We start from the raw sequence: 25,943 nt of genomic DNA, 5'->3' as shown, positions 1-25,943 counted from the left end.
GGGGAGTGGACTGTGGTGGGACAGATGAATAGAAAGACAACTTTAACATACTATGTTTACTATGCTCTGGGGTATTGGAAGAATAACTTTGCTGCAAAGCGAAATTTCCTAAAAATCCGCACTACTTGCCAATTTAGGATCTCCATGAGATTGGCATTATTGAGCTAGACATTAAATTGACTTTAAGATCCCCATACATATTAAAATCATCAAACAGTGGTTCAGCCAACAGCTCTCTCTACTAACTCCCCCATAAAAGAAATGAGCGGACCTGTGGAAGTTCGGCTTGGCGAGAACAGCCAGTCTTTAGATAAAGCTCAGTTTTGGACTTGGACTTGTCCTGAACCCCAATGGAAGTCACTAATTGGGTAGTTCTGGTCTCGGCCCAAATGCAACCAGTCATAAAGAGATTACTTCTGGGGACGAGTGGGTGAGTGGGTAGAGTTTTTACATTTTTTTGTTGGTGCTCACTACATCTGATCATGCTGTTGCTAGCCTCAGTATGAGCCGTTCAAACCCTGCAAGCAGCTCGCACTGGGCTGAGCACCGAGTGTACCCGAGCACAGTGATGCTCACATGAGTTATTTGTGTATGTAAAGAGCCCAAGCTTCAAACTGTGCTTTTTGTTTTGTAAAGTCTGTGTTTTGTACAAACACTGAACCTTGGGTTTGCTCATCTCAACCCCATAAGGGAAGGCTTAAGGCCCCGTCACACACAATGAGATCGCTAACCAGATCGTTGCTGAGTCACAGTTTCTGTGACGCAGCAAAGATCTCGCAAGCAATCTCGTTATGTGTGACACCTACCAGCGATCAGGCCCCTGCTGTGAGATTGCTAGTCATTGTTGAATGGTCCGGACCATTTTTTTCAAAGGTGATGTCCTGCTGGGCAGGACGCATCACTGTGTTTGACGCCTACCAACGACCTCCTAACACGGTCCCAACGCCCGCCGAGATCGTTATACAGGTCGCTGATCATTACTGCGTCATTGGTAAGGTCTGACTGTGTGACATCTCACCAGCGACCTCCCAGCGACTTACCAGCGATCCTTATCAGGTTGTATCGTTGTCGGGATCGCTGGTAAGTCGTTGTGTGTGACTGGTCCTTTAGCTTGGCTGAGACCTCATGTGGTCTTTGTGAGAAAGCCATTGACAGACTGATTTTCAAACAGATCTGCCACTGAAATTCATCAAACCAGATCTCTTTCTTCCCTAACATTATCTATCGAGGGAGGGTTGGGATGCCTCCATGCACATTAGACCGTCAGCTGATTCCTAGAAAAAACAAATACAAGTTACCAATAACAATCACCTTTGTTGCATACTAGTGAATCCTGGAGGTTGAAGCTATTTTCTGGAATAATCAAGAGTGCAAATTTAGCAGTTGGACCTAGACTATAATATCTTAAGAGGCTAACAGAGCATTTTTAATGGCACATGGCATTTGGTGGCGTTCTATTATACATTTTGCAGTGAGTCCAAGGAAATTGTTACATTTCTTTACATAGACCTGATGCTTCCTGGACTGCCTCCAAGGTGCCCTATTTGTAGCTATTGTTTCTTAAAGGGTTATTTTCTTCTATCTTCAGGAGTGCACCACTCCTATGCCCTGGCTCCTTCTTGCCGTTGGACAGTGCACTCCTGATGATAGACAATTTGGAACTGTACACTCTCTGATGTTACAAGCAGAGTCAGCTTTACATCCACAGCAGCGGAGCACAGTAGCCCTGAAGCTGGCTGTATCCCACAATCTTTGTCCAGTTTAAAAGGAACCTGTTACCAGAAGTTTATAATATTTACCTAACGGTTGGTGCTCAGCTGTCTAGTCAGATAGGCGTCTCCGTTCTCCGAGTCCTGCATCTCCTCTTTCGGCCATCTTTGTTCTCCTTCTGAAGCTAGTGTGGATGACGCGTTCTATAGTGGGTTTTACACGCTACGATATCGTTAATGATTTATCGTCGGGGTCATGTCGTTACTGACGCACATCCAGCGTCATTGACGATATCGCAGTGTGTGACACTTTTGTGCGACCTAAAACGATCGCAAAAGCAGCCAAAATCGTTTGCCACAGAGAGGTCGTCCTAAAACAAAAAATCGTTCTCTTCTAATTAACGATGTTGTTCCTCGTTCCTGCGGCAGCACACGTCGCTGTGTGTGACACCGCAGGAGTGAGGAACATCTCCTTACCTGCCGTCCACCGCCAATGCGGAAGGAAGGAGGTGGGCGGGATGTTACGTCTTGCTCATCTCCGCCCATCCTCTTCTATTGGACGACTGCCGTGTGACGTCGCTGTGACGCTGCACGAACCGCCCCCTTAGAAAGGAGGCGGATCGCCAGCCAGAGCGACATCGCAGGACAGGTAAGTCCGTGTGACGGGGGTGCGCGATTTTGTGCGCGACGGGCAGCGATTTGCCCGTGTCGCACAAACGATGGGGGCGGGTACGCTCGCTAGCGATATTGGTACCGATATTGCAGCGTGTAAAGCTCGCTTATGTCATCTACACTAACCAACAAGAGGTCCTGCGCAGGCGCACTTTGATCTGCCCTGCTCTCAGTGCGCCTGCGCAGGACCTCACTGTCGGCTAGTGTAGATGACGTAGAACGCTTCATCTACACTACCTTCAGAAGCAGGACAAAATGGCCGAAAGAGGAGGCGCGGGACCTGGAGAACGGAGACGCCCATTCGACTAGACAGCTCCACCGACCGTTAGGTAAGTATTATAGACTTCCGGTGACAGGTTCCCTTTAAGTTTTAGGTTCCAACCACCAGTTTAACCTCCTGAAAAAAAAGAATAGCATTACATTGTCTGATTAATTGTTTTCAGTTCTGTTTATTCCTTTAAATCTTCCAGTGTTTTAAAACAACAAGAAAACATTTAGAATTTCCTTTGGTGGAACATTATTACACGTCTTTTGAATGTAAACTTGTGGCTTTCCATAACACCAGCATTCGCTCCCTAAGGAAGATTTTCTGAGCATGTCACCCATTTACGGCTTAAAGAGAGCAAGGGAACATTTAGCCCCTAAAGCCGTGAAAGAGAGAAAATGAGTAACATAATAGAATTCAAATAAAATAAAGAAAAAAAGTAATAAAAAGAAAAATATTTTCTGATCTTTTGATGAAGATAATCACTTAATAGATTGTCTGTTAAACACGGATTTGCAATAATACAAAAAATCTACATTTTACATTATTTCAAGAAAAATAACTTCATTTGAATACAAAAGGATAAATACATTTTATTTTTGCTTAAACTCTAGCCTTTTTCTCATATTGGATATCATACGCCTTATATACTTTTTATTCATTTTGGCGTATCTATGATATACAAGCCTTAAATTACTCTCTTAAAGGATATGGGGCCAAGGAAGGGAGATATGTGCGTCACTAACATCGGACAAAAAAAAAATTCTTTCGACCAACAAGGGTATACGGAGCGACGTTCACAAAAGCACAGGTGTTTGGGTACTAGGGGACCAATATGGCCGCTTTCCTTTACCCACAATGCACTGGCAGCAAAGAATGACGCTATTTGGTTGGTCCACACACTGGGCAGAGAGGTACAGAAACCGCGTGGAAGTGGCAAACAAGCTCTTGTTGTCCTTTCTTGGAGCAATTTAAGGGCAAATAATTAGCGTGATCGATCCTGCCATGGTAGCAGTCCTGCTCGGGGTAGCTTGATTGCTTGGGGCTTTTGGATCAGTAGAGGGATTATTTAACCTGCAGTTACCATGGCATCAAATGACCTTGTTGCTTAGGCCTTCTATCTGCTGAAGGTCCTTTCAGCTGGTTCTGATACCATGGCAGTCCTCCTTGGGTCAGCCGCCTCATGAGCCAAAATCATAACAGTCATGGATCTCTCATTCACAAATTGGTACATATGGCTTAGTACAGTCAGGCCCTCTCAGTTTAATCATAATTTATGTATTCCTTTATATTTATTTCTCTTTGTCTCTTGTAGTCACTTTTTTTTCTCCATGGGAAATTGCAGGTATATTATTCACGTTTTTACAAAGTGCAGAGCCGAGCTACAATTATCATGGTGGTCAGATACAAGTTATGAGTAATGGATTCTTGTCCAGATTTAGAAGACGGACAGCTCCCGGTTTCCTCACATTTCTGATTCTCGCACAATATTCCCTTGAAGCCATGAGGACATTGGCACCTCACATTGTTGTGGCAAACGCCACCATTTTGACAACGAAGCAGCTCATTGTCACAGATATTTGCTGTGGGGAATAGAAAAAAAAAGATTAATGAACTTTTATAGAATTCTACAGTCAGTAGTCACTTATCTTCCATCATAAAACATTATATCACAACTATCAATCTTAAAGGGGTTGTCTACTACTTTAACATTTATGGCCTATCCTTAGAATAGCCTCATGAAGAGAGCCTCAGCACCACCAATAAATAATGTGAAAACCACTGTGCCAAGTACCTAGAAAGAAATTAGAACAACAATTGATACAAAAGGCACCAGGGTTCAGGATAATGAATAATAACTTAGCATGGACCTTGATGGGTGCGAATAATATAGATTTTATTATACGTGAGGTGAAAAAACACTCACATTTAAAATCATTTAAAAACAAACATACAAATTACTGTTTCCTGCATGGTTCAAACCTGGCACATATTCAATAATTCTGGGAAAACACACAATGCAAAAAAAATGGACTCTGTCCCCTAAGGAACTCAAAATACTCTATATATGGATCCCATATACAATCACGTGTGCCTGCATTGCACCTACTGGTTGAGGGAAGCCATAAGCCTACCACCGGGCAATCATAGCTGAAATAGCAAAATTTAAGTCTCAATAACGACTAAACAGGATTACCCAGGCAGCAATGCAATTGCTTAGAATAGGTCATCAATGTCTAATTGGCCAGGTCCAACACTCCGCACCCCTGCCAATCAGCTGTTTTCAGTTCCGGTGGCAGCAGCAGGCAGCCGTAAATGCTCAGTTCTGGAGCTGCTCCATCTTCTGATAGCTGCCGTTGCCGAGTACTGCACATCCACCTCCCATTCTAATCAATAGGAGGCCGATGTGCAGTACCCGGCCTCAGCCACGATCAGAAAATGGAGCAGCACCGGAACTGAGCATTTATGGCTGCCTGCTGCTGCCGCCGGAATCAAGAACAGCTGCGGTGCGAAGCGTTGGACCCCAGCTGATCAGACATTGATGACCAATCCTAAAGATGGATCATCAATGTACAGTAAAAGTAATGAACAACCCCTTTCAATTCCCTACTTTCAAAATTTTTCATCCCTTTGGCTATATAAAAAAATTAAATCAGATGAATCTACCTCTTCTGCACCTGCATCAGCCCTCTGCTGCTGCTCATGGGACCACTGCAGTCAATCTCTGGGTTCAGTGGCCTTTGACATCTATATCTGCTTCCCCTCTGAACCCAGTGACTGTCTGCAGCACTGACATGTTCTTTACCTGCGACGCCTAGGAACAGCGATGGAGAGCCAATGCTGAAGTAGGAGAAGGTAATTACAGCAAATTGTTATTTTTACATAGAGGGAAAAAATTGGGCAAAAAGGTTTGAAAAAAACAAACAAAAAACAATTTAACATTCAAAAAATATAAGATGAAAAATAACATTTTTATTGTATCAATATTATGTTAAGATAGTAAAACCTCAGTAATGAAGAGAGGAAAGCTTGAGAAGTTGTCATCATTACTCCTAATAATAATAATACATATCAGAATCTTTATCTTTATAGTAAATTAAATACAAAGTTAGAAAATTAAATGAAATAAACGTCAAGAGGTATCTCCAGTAATAAGTTAATGACTAGTGCATAATCCTAGAATATTAGATAAGTGATGTTTTCTGCCCCTACAAGTTCATTTCCAGCAGGTACTGCCCATTCCTTTTTTAACCCCCATAGGTGATGGGTGCAGTATTTGCGGGGACAGGTTTGCTGGTAAAAAGTTCTTTTGATGTTTGGTGATTGACAGCTTGACAGGTGGTCACACTCCCCAAACCAGGTTACAGCAAAAATTTGCCGAAAGGTTCAGCAGACATCCCCACTTGGAGTTGACTTTGGAGACCATCCTTTGCCTACAGGGACTTTTTCTAGCTGTTTGATTCCTTTATACATTATTTGACCTTTCTGACCAGTTCTATGTGTACATTCCTAACAACACACTATACAAATAATCTCTTCTATGTGGAAAGAAGTTGAGTTACCAGGATAGTTTTCTCTGGTGGATCCAAGGAAAATCACTCTAAGGGTGGTGTCACACACAGTGACGACGACAACAACGTCACTGCTACGTCACCATTTTCTGTCCCGTCGCTGTCGCTGTGTGTGACATCCAGCCCCTGCTGTGAGGTCGCCGGTCGTTGCTGAATGTCCAGCTTCATTTTTTGGTCGTCGCTCTCCCGCTGTGACGCACACATCGCTGTGTGTGACAGCGAGAGAGCAACGAAATGAAGCAAGCAGGGAGTAGGAGCCGGCGTCTGGCAGCTGCGGTAAGCTGTAACCAAGGTAAACTTCAGGTAACCAAGGGAAGACCTTTCCCTGGTTACCCGATATTTACCTTCGTTACCAGCGTCCGCCGCTCTCGCTGCCAGTGCCGGCTCCTGCTCTCTGCACATGTAGCTGCAGTACACATCGGGTAATTAACCCGATGTGTACTGTAGGGAGCCAGCGCTAAGTAGTGTGCGCGGCTCCCTGCTCTCTGCACATGTAGCACAGTGACGCGTGTCATTATGATCGCTGCTTCGGCTGCTGTGTTTGACAGCTAAGCAGCGATCATAACAGCGACTTACAAGGTCGCTGTTGCGTCACAGAAAATGGTGACGTAACAGCGACGTCGTTGTCGCTATGTGTGAACCCAGCTTAATTTAGACATTTAGGCTATCATGGATGTATCGTAAAGGCAATGTGTGATAAGAAAGTGACCTACTGAATCAGGTCTGCCTTAAAGGGAACTTGTCACCATATTTTTTCTCCAACATCTGAGAGCCTCTTAGTATAGAGGCTGAGCGCCTGATTCCAGTGATGTGTTATTTAGTAGTTTGTATGTTGTCATTTTGACAAAATCAGTGTTTGATCTGCTGCAAATCTTTGGTTATTTGAATACTGAGCTGTGTTAAACCCCGCCCACATGATGATTGGCAACTTTGTGCCTATGTACAGTTTACACAGAGAACTGCCAATCAGTGGTGTGGGCAGGATTATACAGAGCTCATGTGGTTGGGTTATGCAAAGCTCATGAATATGCTTGACTTCCTGGCAGCAGGAATACTAGTGCTCTCAAGAGGCAATGCTTTTGCTTTTAATTTTCATCTCAAGATTTGTATTCAGAACAACATCTGGACCATTGTAGACCCACACTTCTTGCTTTTTCAGGAAATTTTGTATTGAAACATCTAATGAACGGTCACTGAGAATGGAGGGGGAGCAGGTTCAGCTGTGATATCCTCTATTATAAATGGTAGATCCTGTGGTATCATCCTGTGCATACAGGTGTTACCTGTCAATGTAATCCTGTCTGTGATGATAATGAGTCTAAAATAGCTCCAGTAGGCAGTATGAAATCTATATAATTTCTAATTGTTTTTTAAATACGTACTAGAATATTAAAAAAAATCTCATTGACATTTTTTTTAAATACACCTAACACAAATCCCCCTGAATATAGACAATTGTTCATTTTCTGATGATACATTCCCCGTAAAGAAGTAAACGATTTGATAAACATTACTGCTTTTTTTTTCCACAAAAAAAAATGTCTCACTTGTAAAATCAATGTCTGTGGTATTTTAGTCCAGCTCCATTTAAGTGGATGGGGGTGAGCTCCAATACCATACAGCATATGGACACATGTAAGGCATGGTTCATAGAAGAAAGCAGCTATAATATTTTTCCAACCTGGGACATCCCAAAAGTGAAACTGTCAAAGAGACTGCTATATTAAATAAGTAATGAAAAGACTTTCTCATTTCAGGTGCGGACATATCATTGGGGCAACTTGTGATGCTGCATAGGGATCCAAGAGGTTAGGGGTTCCACTTCCACTTCCAAAGGTGCTGGAATTGTGGTTTATGATGAGCTATTGAGTTACAAAGGGCCCATATATTGTTCTTGTACAGGGGCCCTTTTCTGTTTGCAACCCCCAGTGTCCCATTTCATAGTATTATATAAAGTCCCTACCTCAGTCTCCAGAGCCCAGATGCTACAAAACCTTTGTTTGGGTATAACCACGTGTAAGGGCTTTCCTAGTAATTTAATATCATTATCTATTTATATTCTTTTTTTACTTTAATCAGCCTATAGAAATGCAGAGCATAACATTGTGCAGAATATGATGGATTTTTACTTTGTCATATTTTTAGATTAGTAACACTGTTAAGCAGAAAAAATAACCCTATATAGACCATTCAGTTATTCATAAATTAGTAACTATAGAAGATCAAATCTTTTAAAATTCGAATTTTCCAGGTTCAACAAATATTTTTTAAATTGATTCACAGATAATTGATTCACCATGAATTGCAGTGCTGCGAAACCTCCAAGTGCCCTGAAAAGACGTCTCAAACACTAAGCGGTACTTTGCACACTATGACATCGCAGGTGCGATGTCGGTGGGGTAAAATCGAAAGTGACGCACATCTGGCGTCGCTGTCGACATCAGAGTATGTGAATCCTTTTTACTACGATTAACAAGCGCAAAAGCGTCGAAATCGTATGATTGGTGTAGCGTCAGTCATTTCCATAATTTCGGAAGGACCGATGTTACGATGTTGTTCCTCGTTCCTGCGGCAGCACACATCGCTGTGTGTGAAGCCGCAGGAGCGAGGAACATCTCCTTACCTGCCTCCACCACCAATGCGGAAGGAAGGAGGTGGGTGGGATGTTTACGTCCCGCTCATCTCCGCCCCTGCTTCTATTGGCCGCCTGCCGTAAAACGTCGCTGTGAAGCCGCACGACCCGCCCCCTTAGGAAGGAGGCGGTTTGCCGGCCAGAGCGACGTCGCAGGGCAGGTAAGTGCATGTGAAGCTGCCGTAGCGATAATTTTCGCTACGGCAGCTATCACTAGATATCGCAGCTGCAATGGGGGCGGGGACTATCGCGCTCGGCATCGCTATCATTGGCTTGCGATGTCGTAGTGTGCAAAGTATCCCTAAGTTCTCCTTCGATTTGTCCTACCCCTTTGAAGCTCTTTACCACATCTACAGCCTTAGTAAAATGAAAGTGACCTCACCATGGCATTGATAGGAAACATAGTAGTAACCAACAGCCCATTTAATAGCTCAGAGTACTGACAGACGTTTCGGGTTTTGTTTTAAATTAAATAATGGTCCAAAAATTATCCCTCAGACATTCATGATCAGGCAGAACTTGTTTTGCAGAACACACTTTTTTAACTGTGGTTTCTTTTTTCTTTTACAACATCCTGTCCATTATAATTGATATTTTTTAGTTTACTATTCATTTAGGGCAAAACTATAGTTAACTAGTTAATCAAACAGGAAGAAAAGGGTGGGGGGGGGTCACAGCCACATAATACTGCTTAAGGCCTGCTGCATGACAGCTGCTCGCAGATGTTCCTTACTAACCCGTTTCATCAAAGACTCATCGGGGATAAGATAGAAAAAGGATTGGGTGAGCATACACCGCCAAGACAATTAACATGTTAATGATGAAATCCGTCAGGAAGGAGCCTCTCTGAGCAGCTAACATGAAACAGGACTTTAGGCCTAGGACACACGGAGAGAAAAACGGTGCAGTGGAATGCGATAAAAAAATCGCATTACACTTGGACCAATATTAGTCTCTCCCATGAGCGATTATTTTCTCAGCCCTAATAGGACCAAGAAAACAGTTGCAGCATGCTGCGAGTGGAATGCGATCCTATTCCAATCACACCCATGCAAGTCTATGGGGCGAGAGAAACATCACACTGCACTCGCGTTACACCTTTGTAATGTGAGAGCAGTGTGATTCTCGCATCAGCCGGCAACGGAGGAGATAGGGAGATAAATCGCTCCCTCTCCTCAGCAGCGCCAGCCCTCCCCTCCACAGCGCCAGCCATCTCCTCTACATCGCCGGCCCCCCACTCCGCAGCTGTGGTCTGAACGCACGATCGGATCACAGTCGTATGACACTGACATGATACTAGGCTCCCACTATGCTGCAAGCGTGTGCTGAGTGTCATGCAAGGAGTCGCACAAAACCCCGTGTGGCCTCGGCCTTAGGGGTATTGTGTGGCTGTGACCCCCCACCACCCTTTTCTTCCTGTGTGTTTCTATCCATGACGTTCAGCACAGGATGTGGTGAGATCGCTCCAGTATTAGTGTTCTTGTAGATTACAGTCCCCCTTTTGGGCACATGTGTCAATTCCTTGCTTGCGCGACCATTAGCCATTAATCTCTAGGGTTCACTGCACCCATGTGTATATCTATTGTTTACAGACCACTTGCACTTTGTTTGGGTACATTATCTCCTGTGGGATAGTGCAGTATTGCCTCCTTGGTTTCTGGTGCTGTTTTACACCAGTTTAGTATTGATATTTTAATATAATCTGTGATTAAATGTTATGTTTTAATATTTCTACCCATGCTAAGAAATACTTTAAAAGTAATTTTAACCAATTTTTTGCTAATTTGCAGCCTTTCTATGAAGGCCAATTAAGTTGAAATGAGTAAACACACCCTGTATTTCGTAAAACCTTATATGAGATTTAATTCAATTCTGCCCCATCTATTGGGTCTGTTTAACTCTTTAGCCTCAGGACCCGCAGCTTCAGTGACACGTTTTTAATTTGTAAAAGCAAAAACTTGTCCCATTCTCACCATCATCACGCTCCAAGATTACATGCCATGTTGTACATAATTTGATGCTTAGAATTGAATTGTTTAGAAAGCCTTGATATTCTACTCAAAACCAAAATATATTAAATAAAAGTTTCTTACAAATCCCCTGTTCTGCTCAGTACCTATGATAGTATGAAATATATAAAAGTATAACAATCATGCAGCATAATACTAAGATATAGGTTTGCAATGACTCCGTTGACGGTGCTGTAACTTTTTCCCTCCGGTTGGCGTAATACACAAAATGGTTAACACCATGGTAGAGTCCATATGATGAATAGTGCCTAATGTTCTGCTTTCCCAGAGGTTCAGACCTTTCTCTGACAAGCGATTTGTCAAGACCATGCCATTGGGAAAAATGGCAGTGACAGGAAACGACAGCCCCGCACAGCCCCCATGCAGCACAAAGTGTATGATTGTTTAAAATGGCGTGTTAGAAATCCATTTGACCTTTACTTGTATCTGATTCCTGGCAATGAAAAAATATTTCCTTGACATTTTTATTAAAAGTAGAAAAAATATTAATGTTTAGAAGAATAAAAAGTTACTTAACTTTCTCATATCACCTTCTCAGAATTACCCAAAGAGCATTGCCCTATAGGATCCATTAGTAACAGTTTCATACCAGTAAATGTAAGTTCTTGAAAGAATTTTAACTACTTAAAGACAGACAATCAAGGACTGATACACTTTATATAGCTGTTGACTATCGATAGGTCCATAGCTGTCTCCATACACATCAATACTTGGCTCAGCCTGGAGTTCATATGTTTTTACTGGGGAGAGGGGAGAAAGCAGATGCAAGATACAGATGACTCAATCGTTCCTTTCCCCAGCATTATCATCATGGCTACCTTTTATATCAGATGGTCATCGAGGCCTACCAAAATCGGCCAGTTTTGTTTCCTTTAATTATTATTATTTATTATTATAGCACCATTAATTCCATGGCGCTTTACATTTGACAAGGGGTATACATAATAGGGACAAGCACAATAATCATGAACAATACAAGGCATAGACAGGTACAGGAGGAGAGAGGACCCTGCCCGCGAGGGCTCAGAGTCTACAGGGGAGGGGTGAGGATACAGTACGTGAGGGTAGAGATGGTCGTGCAGCATTGCATCCAAGTGCATCATATTAATTCTGGTCTAATTCATTACAATAAAGTTATAGATGCACACTTAGGGATTCACACGCTGACTATATGTATGGGGGCATTACAACTAGAATCACTTTTCAAAGTCATCCATATCTGCCATTTACTAATCATTTGGCTTTTTAGCTATTTTTTTACAGAAAGAATAGTGCACTGCAAGAATGTTCTTACTGCCAATACTGGAGCATTGATGGCTTGCCAATGTCCAAGTGCAAGCCAGCAACAAATCAGATTGCACTCACACCAGTGTTAAAGGGAACCTGTCAGGTCCCATATGCGTTCTGACCTACAAGCAGGGTGATGTGTGGCCTAGTAACCCCTTCCTACCCATCCCTGTGTTGTAATATTGTGTAATATGAATGTATAAAAAAAGTTTTATTACTTACATGTTCCCTATGTAAGTGAGCAGAGGGTCCAGTCCCAAGGGTGTCACATCGCCTTGTGGGCGTTTGCATGCTTTCCGTGGTATCTCGCCCCTGTGGGCGTGATACCATGGATTTACATGAGCGACGTAACCATCAGCTACTTGAGATCCCGCGTGTGTGCTTGCCATTCCCGCATCCTTGTTATACGGATGCTTGCTTCTCAGCTTCAGATGCGCACTGTGCATGCTCAGAAGACCCCTGTGGTTCCGACCATTCCAACCTGACTGGTTCCCTTTAAACAATAAGTCAGTGCTGATCTGTAAGTTTTTCCTTGGCTGTTTTTAGCCCGAGGAAAATAACACGTAAACAACCGAGAGTAATAAATGGGTGCAAGGAAAAAAATCGGACATCACACGGACCATCCATATACCGTCCAATTTGTATGGATACATTACCATTCTGTAGAATAGAACGCTGTAAATTGTCTTGTAAATGGTTGCTGAATAAAAGCTGCTGAGAAAAAAACGCGTCAAACGGATGGTAGGAGAGAAAAAAACTGCACACTCACATAGCACTCACATGACATATGGAATACCAGATGGATTTCACTCGTCCCATATTTTCTGGATGAAAATCGGAGCGATTTTTATATGCAGATGTGAGCGAACCGTTGTAAGGGATATAGCTCATATAAACAAATTGCACCTTCATTGTTCTTATCGCTGCCTCCACTCTCCAGAAAGTGATGTTTAGTAAAAATGTGCTTAATAAGGTGCTCACTGGTTTTGAATGCTCCCAGTCCTTACTGGTGATTGACAGCACAGGCTGAGAAATTTTAGTCAAGCCTGCAGGGACATGCTAAACCAGTGGGCACTAGTTCACTGAGCCTCCTGGACAAACAAAGGGTGCACCGAATTTTGGGGGGATTTTTTTACCACTTTTTACTGTATTTGTTAGTTCTCCTAAGAGACTTGAACCAGTAATGACAATAATAATAATAATAATAATAAGAATAAGAATAAGAATAATAATAACAATAATAAAAAAAAAGTATTCATTTATATAGCGCTATTAATTCCACAGTGCTTTACATACATTGGCAACACTGTCCCCATGGGGGCTCACAATCTAGATACCGTATCTGTATGTCTTTGGAGTGTGGGAGGAAACGGAGAACCCGGAGGAAAGCCACACAAACACGGGGAGAACATACAAACTCATTGTAGAAGTTGTCCTTGGTGGGATTTGAACCCAGGACTCCAGTACTGCAAGGCTAACCACTGAGCCACCATGCCGCCCATGATCCCTTGTTTGATATACGGCAATACCCTAGAATTACGGTGTACAAATCACAGCCTCTTAGAAACACCAGACAGTAATTGGAGTACTATCGTGACAGGCATGGGGGTCTTAGTAGACCCCTGGCTGTCATAGCAACCCATTGGCGCCCTGCAATCACATCACAAGTTCACTGACATACGATTAGAGCAGCGCGCCTGACAAGATGTTGTAATACACAGGTCTAGAAAAGTAGTGCAGTGTATTACCTATGAAATCATAGCATCACATCGCATTAGGGTACTAACAAGTACTATAAGCAAGCGTGCTTGGCACTGCTCGTTACTCAATCGAGCATCGAGGTGCTCGGGTACTTGCAGAGTTTGGACGAGTATCGCGAGTACTCAGATATTTCAGCCTTGAACCAATGACCACAAAGTACAGGCTTGCTTCACTGCATGATGTGTGAAGGCAACCGCAGTTTCTGGATCTCCAGGTGGATAAAACAATGTTTTTGGATGTAGTGTGACCCAAACAAAAACCCCTCCAGCCTGAAATGCTCTGTTTATGGCTGGTTGTATGCAGGCAGAGACCCGACGTGCCTAATCATTGACTTTTCATAATACTTGTTACATGACTGAAGCTCGTCTGAGCGTTAGACCAGCTCGAATTGAGCAACGAGCATTTAAGCATCTTAGTGCTCGCCCATCACTAATAAGTACTGTAAAACAAATTGAAAAAAATATTTGTCTTTAAAAAAAGTTAAATCATTCTTCCCAAAGTTCTAGTTTTCCCAATAAAAAATGGTTTCCTATGCAATAAATAAACATGACTTAAAAATTACACATATGTGGTATTACCAAATCTGTATGATGCATTCTCAGACAATGTATCATCATTTATTCCACATCGTGAGTGCCGTAAATATTTTTTTGCTCATCCTGCCACACAAGTAATTCAAAAATGTGTGAAAAGCAAATGCTACCAAAAAAGCTGCAGCAACAATAAAAAAATAACAAAAAATGAAAAAGCTATGATCCTAGGAATATGCCCTAAGACTATGTTGCAAGAAAAATTGGGTTTTCTTCATTAAAGTAACAAAATGTGTAAAAACATTACATAAATCGGTTAACACCATAATTTTATTGACTCACACTATAAAACTATATTGTTACTAATCCCACATAATGAATCCTTTAAAAATAAAATACAAGAATGCTCATGAACACTAACAAAAATGTACTACAAAATTATCGAAAAGTTGTGTATACCCCAAAACGGCATCAGTGAAAAATACAACTTTTCTCGCCCCAAAAAATTAGCTGTCACACAGCAAAAAACATAGAATATGGGAAAAAAAGGATTTTCTGTTTAAAAAACATTTTTTTGTGTAACAATAGTAAAACTCAAAAAAGTCCTACTTAAATTGAGTATTGTCATTATGACACACAGTTTAAGTTAAACTTTAACACGTCAATTAAACTGAATAGCGTTGAGCAAAATCAAATCCAGAATTTCCACATTTCACCTCCCAAAAAGGGGAATAAATAGTGGTCAAAGCATCACAAGTACCAGAAAATAATACCAATAAAATTAAATCTTGTCACACTAAAAAAATGTTTTTCATATACATTCTATGAGGAGAAAAATTGCACCACGTATGGCTCTCAGAAAATAATGACACAAAACAAAAGATTTTTTTAAACTGTTCTTTTTGTACAAAAGTCATAAAATATAAAGATAACTTCAAACGTATTATTGGACCTAGAGATATGCAGCTATATAGTCACCAAGATGGTAGAATATTTTTTTTTTACTTTATTAAATATCAATGGAAACAGAAAAAATAAATATATACAAAGTGAAGGTGCATGGTGCAGGCTACAAACTAGCTAAGGTGCCATAAAGAAAATGTCAGTATCCTAGGGGAGAGGATCAAATGGGGTGTGTACACAGACAGTGCTCAGCCTTTGGTAGTAAGGTAAATCAATCTATTACTCCTGAGGAAGCCCATGCGAAACGCGTGTTGGGGTTACTGAGGTGCTATTTGCCAACACGAAATACTATGAATGAGTGTAGTCATTTTTTTTTGTGAAATATGTCTCTGTAATAGATTGATTTATCTTGCTACCAAAGGCTGAGCAAATCCTCCCCTTTAGGATATTGACATTTTCTTTCTGGCATCACATCTAGTTCGTAGCCTGCACACCTTCACTATGTATGTATTTATTTTGTCTGTTTGCATTAATGTTTTATAAAGTAAAAAAATATATATTCTACCATCTTGGTGATTATATAGCTCTATATCTCCATAGGTCTAATGGTTCTATGGGAGTTTTTCACAGCTTGTTCAACAGTAATGATGATCCTAGTCCCCGGTCTACACTTGTAGTCATTGAGACATTTCTGCAGGATATGAGATGCGTCTCACAAACATTTGGTATGATTATAAAAAGTGTGACATACAAAATAAAAAGATTTTATTCCTGCAACAGTTAATTAGAATAAAACAAAAAATGTAAAAAAAGAACAGCAGAATTGCAGTTTTTTTTTCTTTCTAATAACACTATGCTTGGTAGGAAGTCATACAACCCATCCTATGAAAAATAAACTGCCATACAATTACAGCAAGGAAAACATAATAATAGTAGGTGAGTCTTTTAAAGGAAACCTGTCATGTAAAAAAGGCTATTAACCTGAGGATATGGTGTTGATCTGCTGGTTAATACAATCTGATGACCCGCTGCCATCACCACACTGACAGCCCCGCTGCCATGAGGAAATTAAGTTTTGGGTTTTCAGTCCTAGGGGTGAGGCCGGCGTGGTTATAGTTATTGCATTGTGCATAGTTAGTGGCAGCTGTAACCATGACCCTGGCACTGATTGACAGGCGGCTCAGCATTGCATCAGTACAGAGCTGGCTGTCAGTCAGTGCCAAGGGCCTAATTACAACTGCCAATCAATATGAACTGAACGGTGACTGAAGCCACCCTGCTCACCTCTGACTGAAAGCCCAAGGCTGTTGGGAGGAATACATTTAATTTTCTCTTGCTAGCAGGATCCTCAGTGTAGGCGCCAGGCAGCTTAAGCAAGCTATTGACATGCAGATTAACCTCATTCACTGATAAAGGCGCACATCCAAAATGCGCGTCGGGCGCAGGGCACAGCACACCAATACACCATTCCAACTGGATCCACTACGCATCTCTCCATCTATAGGTATACCATTATATTTCTTGCCAGTATTTTGCCTCTCTCATTGGTGATATCACAGCTTCATATGTGCAATGTATAGTATGACATATAGTGGCAGGTCTTTCATGGTTTCTTGTTTTTCTTGCTTGACTGAATTACAGCAACATACTGGAGACGGCAAATTAATTTATGGTGACTAACCTTGATTGAATGTATTTTGTTCTTGGGAATGCTGCCTAGATCCCTGTCCTCGGCATACTTTATCCATTCAACTGGTTTTGTCTGAGATATTAAATAAATTTTGCAATGCTTATACACACCATGGATGTTTGATCACATTTTTTCTCTCCTATCCTTAATTATTTAACATTGGAAACTATATTTTGGTATTTGTAAATTACGTCTGAAGTATAAAAACAGATGCCAGACGGATGACAATTGGCAATTTTTTTCCTGAATTTGTTTATACTCTCTTATGAACCTAGCCTATGGCTGATAATTTAACCTAGGGCATATTTAGAACTTTGTTAACAGACAATATGGCAGTACGTCCCTGGTTTACAGGCAGTGAACAGAACCTGAGAGCTTTATAGCTTTGTAACTGCATACATTTTTGGTCTTTCACATAAGATGCTACTGTCATGCGTAAAATAGAAAGATTGATGAGATATGAAGCCTGAAATTCAAAAGTTCAAAGCATTGTTACCCTTTTGCTTGTCAGTGTATAATAAAATACTTTTGTAATAAAGCAGAACAGCATTCAGTTCTCAAACATATAATGTTACAGAATTAATTTAGACATCAGGAGACTCTAAACTGAAGTTTACTTCTTTTAGTGAAGAGTTGCAGAATGCAAAGTTGTTTCCTGTCTAATTTCTGGCCACTTGCGAAATAAATAGAGAAAAAAAATGGATCCTCCATTAAGGACTATTTAATTAAGAATTGATTTCTCTTTTACTTAATTATTCAAGACAAGCTGCGGGTACACTGTGAGGAAGGACTTTACAACTTCATGAGATAGATGAACAGGCAGATAGGTGACACTTCTATACATAAGTGTTAGGGCTATACTGACTTAACTCTTTGATCTTGTGGATTAAATATGGCATGCCTTCTGAATTAGTAATGCTGAACCCATTGCTAATTCACAAAAAAATACTAATAAATTATAAGCTAATAGAAAATGAAAACAGGAATATCATACATTCATATGACCTTTTGCTAAACCTGCTTATGTTGCAATTAACACATATTAAACAAATTAGGAGGCTTTTTGTATATTTAAAGAGGTGGTTCATTACTCTGCTATAGTGGCCACATCCCTGTAAAACTGATAGGGAAGGCTTTTTCTAAATACCTTGTTCAGCCAATTATGCCTCTGAGTGGCACTATTGCTGTCATCTCCATGAAGTGACCCCCGGGCTCCATGACCTCTGAGATCCGGTGATGTCACGTCAACTTCAAGTTGACCCGACATCACTGAGGCCGGCCCCAGTCTTCCTGAGTGACTGGGCTGTTGGCAGTGTTTTACCGCTCATCGCAACCCAGCATGTTGCACGCGCTCTCCTTCACTGCAGAGCACCGCAAGCAGGAATGATCCTGAGCTGTGATGAGCAGTGAAACACCACCCACAGCCCGGTCACTCAGGAAGACTGGGGCCGGGTTTGGTGATGTTGGGTTAACTGGAAGTTGACGTGACATCACCGGATCTTATAGGTCACAGAGTCCAGAGGTCACGTGATGGGGATAAGTTGTCCGCAATAGCTCAGAGTCAGAATTGGCTGAACAAGGTATTTAGAAAAATCCTTCAATATCAATTTTACAGGGATGTGGCCACTATTGCAGAGTAGTGAACCACCCTTTTAATAGACTCAAATGTAATTTCTATCCAAAATGCTAAAATAGCAACATTGTCTGCACAGGGTCCAACAGAGAACTCTAAGGATTTATGTTCATATTGTAGATATAAAATTTGTTAAAAAAAATGTCATCTGTCCATATAATCACTGCAGAGGGGGGATTAAACTATTTTTGTGCAAAAATGCGTCTCTTCTTTTAATATGTTGAAATTCAAGAATCAGTGAAAACATCTGGAAACCCCATGGTGCTATTGAAAAACAGGTGAAAAATACCAAAAACCTGAGAAAGAAATGTGCAAATACAATAATTAATCTTGCCTACAGTGTTTTTCCCAGAATGTGTGAATTAACTGAATAGGTGCTGTAATATTGCAGGGTCTCACACAGCAGTCTATGGGATAGAAAAGAACAGATATCTTGGTCATGCTGGTTCTGCTGTGACTTGGTATAGAATGAATTCTTAATTGAGAAATTGGAAGTTTTTTTGGTAGTTTTTATTCTACTGTGCAGGGAATGAATGTTGTTGCAGTCGAGAATGCACACTATTCTTCCATATTAATGAGGATAAGATCATCATCAGTGCGGTCACAGCGGTCAGATCATGACCTATCCAGATAACTTATTTTCACTGGATAACCATTTTAAACTTGTATTTTGAAGTTTTTAAATTGCTTTTAATTAGTAATAAGCAAGTTTGAAATTGACATGTTTTTTTTCTATCTGCTGTTATTCTCTTGCAATGACAGCTTTTATCTTTTATAGTGTACAGCTTCTTTCCATGGAGTTTGAGCTCTACAGCCTAGCTCAGAATGCTCAGTACCTGTATTCTAGAAGATGAGTTAGCTCTTAACATTCCAGCCAGCTCTTTCCAGTCTATTGACTTCTATACAGCAGTTAGCTGCTCACTTCCCTCCCTCTCTCTGCCTTTCTCCCATCTTCTGAAGAGATGCAGTTATTAATCACCAGACCACAGCTTTCAAACCAGGTCTGCTAATCATGGCGCTCTGTTCTTCCTGCTTGTTCAAATGTCCTGCTATCTCTGTATGTAAATGCAGAGATAACAGTGCACTCACTGCAGAATAAACCACTGATAGTTTAACAGGTTACAGCAGTACATGAGCTTTATATGTCTACTAATATTACAGTTCTATTCACCAGCTGTTACTCAAGGAAGAGAGCATGTCCTGCTAGAAACCAGGATGTAAAGAAACTGAAAGGAGATTGTTTTGCTGCGAATTACTCAAGAGACAATTTGAGAATATTCTTTTCAGAATTATCACAGAATTAGGCACCCGTCACACTTTAGCGATGCTCCAGCGATCCCACCAGCGATATGACCTGGTCAGGATCGCTGGTGCGTCGCTACATGGTCGCTGGTGAGCTGTCAATCAGGCAGATCTCACCAGCGACCAGTGACCAGCCCCCAGCCAGCAGCGACGCGTGGAAGCGACGCTGCACTTGGTAACTAAGGTAAATATTGGGTATCCAAGGGCTTGGTTACCCGATATTTACCTTTGTTACCAGCGCACACCGCTTAGCGCTGGCTCCCTGCACTCCTAGCCACAGTACACATTGGGTTAATAAGCATACCGCTGTGCTTATTTACCCGATCTGTACTCCAGCTACGTGTGCAGAGAGCAGGGAGCCGGCACTGACAGCCTGAGAGCGGTGGTGCTAGTAACTAATGTAAATATCGGGTAACCAAGAAAGGGCTTCCCTTGGTTACCCGATATTTAACTTAGTTACAGCTTACCGCAGGCTGCCAGACGCCGGCTCCCTGCTCCCTGCACATTCAGATCGTTGCTCTCTTGCTGTCACACACAGCGATGTGTGCTTCACAGCGGGAGAGCAACGTAAAAAAAATGAACCAGAGCTGTGTGTAACGAGCAGTGATCTCACAGTAGGGGCCAGATCGCTGCTCAGTGTCACACAGAGCGAGATCGCTAATGAGGTCACTGCTGCGTCACAAAAACCGTGACTCAGCAGCGATCTCACTAGCGATCTCGCTATGTGTGAAGCACCCCTTAGGAACAAATCTTAAAAAAATAGTCCCTTAGAGTATGTAAACTAATGCAACAAGGTCATCAATAGAGATAGGCGAAGGTGCAGATGTCGGGGTTCTAGATTTGTCATGGGTAGGGGTTTATGAAACCCCCATTACTAATCCTGTAAGTGAAAAGATATAAACACAACCCCAAAAAATCCTTTATTTGAAATAAAATACAAAAAAACAACACTTTTCCCCCCCAATTTATTAACCACCAAAACACCCAGGTCCAACGTAATCCACACGAGGTCTCATGACGATCCTGGCTCTGCTACATACTGAGGTCGAAGTGACCAGGCACATTTGAGAACATACATAACCTCCTGCTGCGGCCTCAGGCAGATACGGACTGAGCCACAGCTGGGAGTAGTGACATCACTGAATTTACCAATGGTCACAGTTAGAGGTTCCCACAGCCTCTTACCTGCAAGTAAAATAATCTCAGGTGAACTCATTAAACTCAGTGACCTCACCTCAGGTGAACTCACGGAGTTCAATGAGATTTGCATCTCCTGGCAGTTTTTTTTTGCCAAGAGATGCAAATTTGGTGCTGGAATTTATACACCAAAATCCTACACCAATACTGGTGAGGTTACTGAGTTCAATGAGTTTACCTGAGGTAAGTTTATCTGCGGTCACAGGTGGGGCACTGTGGGAACCTCCAGCTGTGACTACAGGTAAACTCAGTGATGTCATCGCTCACAGGTATGGCTCAGTCGGTGTCTGCCTGAAGCTGCAGTGGGTGGTTATATTTTCAAATGTGCTCACGTTTTTTGTGTATTTTTACGTGTTTTTTGTTTATTTCTTTTGACTTACAAGGTTAGTAATGGGGTGGTCGCATAGACCCCTACCCATTACTAATCCAGGGTTTAGTGGCAGCTGTAATATTTATTTAAATAATTTAAAAACAACCCACATGGGGTCTCTCGTATTTTGATACACAGCCAAGATAATGCGCAAGACTGAGGGCTGAAGCCTGTAGCTATATGCTTCATCTGCACTGGGTATCAATATATGTGGACCCTACATCATTTAAAAATAAATAAATAAATAAATTCACTCCATTTGGGGATCCAAGACAGCCTTTGTGAGGGCAACCAATTAGAGATGCTGGCACGCCGGCAGCCTGACTGTGACCAATCACAGCCACTGTCACACATGGTGGGCGGGGTAAGCACTGAATATGTATAAGATGTAATGAGCGGACCTGGAAGCAGTGTGACAGCCGCATGGGAGACTTGGTAAATATGATTCCCCTGCTTTAATCTCTACTCTCCTTTTCTTAACCTTTTTCTTTTTAGTTGTTTTCCGGGTGGCAGAACCCGAATACTAACATGGACTTTCCTAAGAGGCCCATGTTCAGGGTCCATGCACGGAGACTAGGTGTCCGGTACATACCTCGAACTTTACAGTCCATCACTAGTCGTCAACACTCTTCCTATTGATGTTTGGTACCTCTGTACGACCCCATATTCTAATTTATAAGCAATGTTTTTAAAGAAATCTAGTTTCACAATACGGCATTGATCATTACTGCAAAATATGGAGACTGTCATATATACATGGTTTATTTTCTACATTGGAATAATTGCGTAGACCCATAATAATTATATTGAAGAATTTAAATCAACATTGGATGTGTGCAATGGAGGTTGGGAAAATTGCATTTATAATGGTATTAGAAATGACATAGAAATCTATAGCGGCCATTAGCAAAGCAAGATGTAAAATCATTTAACGTGAACCTTGTAGTTATATGTATTCAATGCAATTTTAATTCACACAAAATCTGCACTATTGGCTCTTTCGTTAATGATGATGACTGTACTGCTTCTTAAGCCCAATTAGCCTTGAAGTAACGGAACTCTTTGTTTATTTTATGGGGCCGGCACTTACCGCGCACACTCACCTCATCAGTGATCACAAAATCTTTTTTATGTAAACTATGTTCTCTATCGATCTCCCTATAATGGTGTAACGGATGACATAGCATTGGAAATTAAGTCAGATACAAAGTAGTGAAGCTTGAGCTAGATGAAAATTTCTGACGGGCTAGTTAGTCAAGGTGGATACAGAAAAATACAGAGAACGGATGAGAGAAAAACACTTTAGAAAAGTAATTTAGGATTTGTATTCTTTAGAGAAATGCTGTTAGTTTATAAGACTCTGACAGCTTTAGCAATGGCTGAATCTGCACAATACAATATACAGCCCATCATGAGTACAGTATACAGCCCTACATGAGTACAGTATACAGCCCATCATGAGTCCAGTATACAGCCCTACATGAGTACAGTATACAGCCCTACATGAGTACAGTATACAGCCCTACATGAGTACAGTATACAGCCTATATAAGTACAATATACAGCCCATCATGAGTACAGTATACAGCCCTACATGAGTACAGTATACAGCCCTACATGAGTACAGTATACAGCCCTACATGAGTACAGTTTACAGCCCTACATGAGTAGAGTATACATCCCTACATGAGTACAGTATACAGCCCTACATGAGTAGAGTATACATCCCTACATGAGTACAGTATACAGCCCTACATGAGTACAGTATACAGCCCTACATGAGTAGAGTATACAGCCCTACATGAGTAGAGTATACAGCCCTACATGAGTAGAGTATACATCCCTACATGAGTAGAGTATACAGCCCTACATGAGTACAGTATACAGCCCTACATGAGTATAGTATACAGCCCTACATGAGTATAGTATACAGCCTATATAAGTACAATATACAGCCCATCATGAGTACAGTATACAGCCCTACATGAGTACAGTATACAGCCTATATAAGTACAATATACAGCCCATCATAAGTACAGTATATAGCCCTACATGAGTACAGTATACTGTACTATATATGTATAGTATACAGCCCTACATGAGTACAGTATACTGTACTATATATGTATAGTATACAGCCCTACATGAGTACAGTATACTGCCTATATAAGTACAGGTGCATCTCAATAAATGAGAATATCATCAAAAAGTTAATTTATTTCAGTAACTCAATACAAAAAGGGAAACACATATATTATATAGAGTCATTACACACAGAGGGATCTATTCCTATATATTATATAGAGTCATTACACACAGAAGGATCTATTCCTATATATTATATAGAGTCATTACACACAGAGGGATCTATTCCTATATATTATATAGAGTCATTACACACAGAGTGATCTATTTCACATGTTTATTTCTGTTAATGTTGATGATTATGGCTTACAGCCAATGAAAACCCAAAAGTCATTATCTCAGAAAATTATAATATTATATAAGAGCAACTGAAAAAATTATTTTAAACTCAGAAATGTTGGCGCCTACTGAAAAGTCTGTACAGTAAGTGCCTCAATACTTGGTCAGGGCTCCTTTTGCATGAATTACTGCATCAATGCATGGAGGCGATCAGCCTGTGGCACTGCTGAGGTGTTATGGAAGCCCAGGTTGCTTTGATAGCAGCCTTCGGGTCGTCTGCATTGTTGGCTCTGGTGTCTCTCATCTCCCTGATGACACTACCCCATATATTCTCTATGGGGTTTAGGTCAAGCAAGTTTACTGGCCAATCAAGCACAATGATACTGTGGTTATAAAAACAGGTATTGGTACTTTTGGCAGTGTGAACGGGTGCCAAGTCCTGCTGGAAAATTAAATTTTTATCTCCAAAAAGCTTGTCAGCAGAGGGAAGCATGAAGTGCTCTAAAATGTCCTGGTAGACGTCTGCGCTGACTTTGGTCTGGATAAAACACAATGGAGCTACACCATCATATGACATGGCTCCCCAAACCATCACTGATTGTGGAAACTTCACACTAGACCTCAAGCAGCTTGGATTGTGGACTCTCAACTCTGCCTCCAGATTCTGGGACCGCAATTTCCAAATGAAATGCAAAATTTACTTTCATCTGAAAATAACACCTTGGACCACTGAGCATTAACCAGTTATTTTTCTCCTTGGCCCAGGTAAGACAGAAATAAGTGTGTAATGACTCTATATAATATATAGGTCTAGATCCCTCTGTGTGTAATGTCTATATAATATATGCGTTTCCCTTTTTAAATTGAATTACTGAAATAAATTAACTTTTTGATGATATTCTAATTTATTGAGATGCACCTGTATAATATACAGCCATACATGACTACAGAACACACCCCTTTGTAAGTACAGTATACAGCCCTATATGACTACAGTATACAGCCCTATATACAGTACAGACCAAAAGTTTGGACACACCTTCTCATTCAAAGAGTTTTTTTTATTTTCAGGACTCTGAAAATTGTAGATTTACATCGAAGGCATCAAAACTATGAATTAAAACATGTGGAATGAAATACTTAAAGTGTGAAACAACTGAAAATATGTCTTATATTCTAGGTTCTTCAAAGTAGCCACCTTTTTGCTTTGATTACTACTTAGCACACTCTTGGCATTCTCTTGATGAGCTTCAAGAAGTAGTCACCGGAAATAGTTTTCTAACAGTCTTGAAGGAGTTCCCAGAGATGCTTAGCACTTGTTGGCCCTTTTGCCTTCACTCTGCGGTCCAGCTCACCCCAACCCATTTCGATTGGGTTCAGGTCTGGTGACTGTGGAGGACAGGTCATCTGGCGTAGCACCCCATCACTCTCCTTCTTAGACAAATAGCCCTTACACAGCCTGGAGGTGTGTTTGGGGTCATTGTCCTGTTGAAAAATAAATGATGGTCCAACTAAACGCAAACCGGATGGAATAGCATGCCGCTGCAAGATGCTGTGGTAGCCATGCTGGTTCTGTATGCCTTCAATTTTGAATAAATCCCCAACAGTGTCACCAGAAAAGCACCTCCACACCATCACACCTCCTCCTCCATGCTTCACGGTGAGAACCAGCCATGTAGAGTCCATCCGTTCACCTTTTCTACAAAGACACGGTGGTTGGATCCAAAGATCTCAAATTTGGTCTCATCAGCCCAAAGCACAGATTTCCACTGGTCTAATGTCCAACCCTTGTGTTCTTTAGCCCAAACAAGTCTCTTCTGCTTGTTGCCTGTCCTTAGCAGTGGTTTCCTAGCGGCTATTTACCATGAAGGCCTGCTGCACAAAGTCTCCTCTTAACAGTTGTTCTAGAGATGAGAAGGTGTGTCCACACTTTTGGTCTGTACTGTAAGTACAATATACAGTTCTA

The 25,943-nt window shown here is 41.3% G+C and overlaps 1 protein-coding gene across 9 annotated transcripts in view; it reads right to left on the bottom strand.

Annotated features, from left to right (window-relative positions):
- Window positions 1-2,810: 2,810 nt before the first annotated feature.
- NTNG1 (netrin G1) overlaps window positions 2,811-25,943 on the bottom strand; it is a 512,764-nt gene continuing 489,631 nt past the window's right edge. For all 9 annotated transcript variants that reach the window (XM_075322210.1, XM_075322201.1, XM_075322202.1 and 6 more), the window contains one exon: window positions 2,811-4,229. In XM_075322210.1, the coding sequence (XP_075178325.1) occupies window positions 4,009-4,229 (221 nt within the window). In that variant the 3' untranslated portion in view covers window positions 2,811-4,008. The remainder of the gene's footprint in view (window positions 4,230-25,943) is intronic.

Source organism: Anomaloglossus baeobatrachus, chromosome 8 (genome assembly GCF_048569485.1).
Source record: "Anomaloglossus baeobatrachus isolate aAnoBae1 chromosome 8, aAnoBae1.hap1, whole genome shotgun sequence".
Classification (NCBI taxonomy): domain Eukaryota; kingdom Metazoa; phylum Chordata; class Amphibia; order Anura; family Aromobatidae; genus Anomaloglossus; species Anomaloglossus baeobatrachus.
Note: the sequence above shows the minus strand (reverse complement) of the source record. Positions and strands in the feature narration are given on the sequence as shown.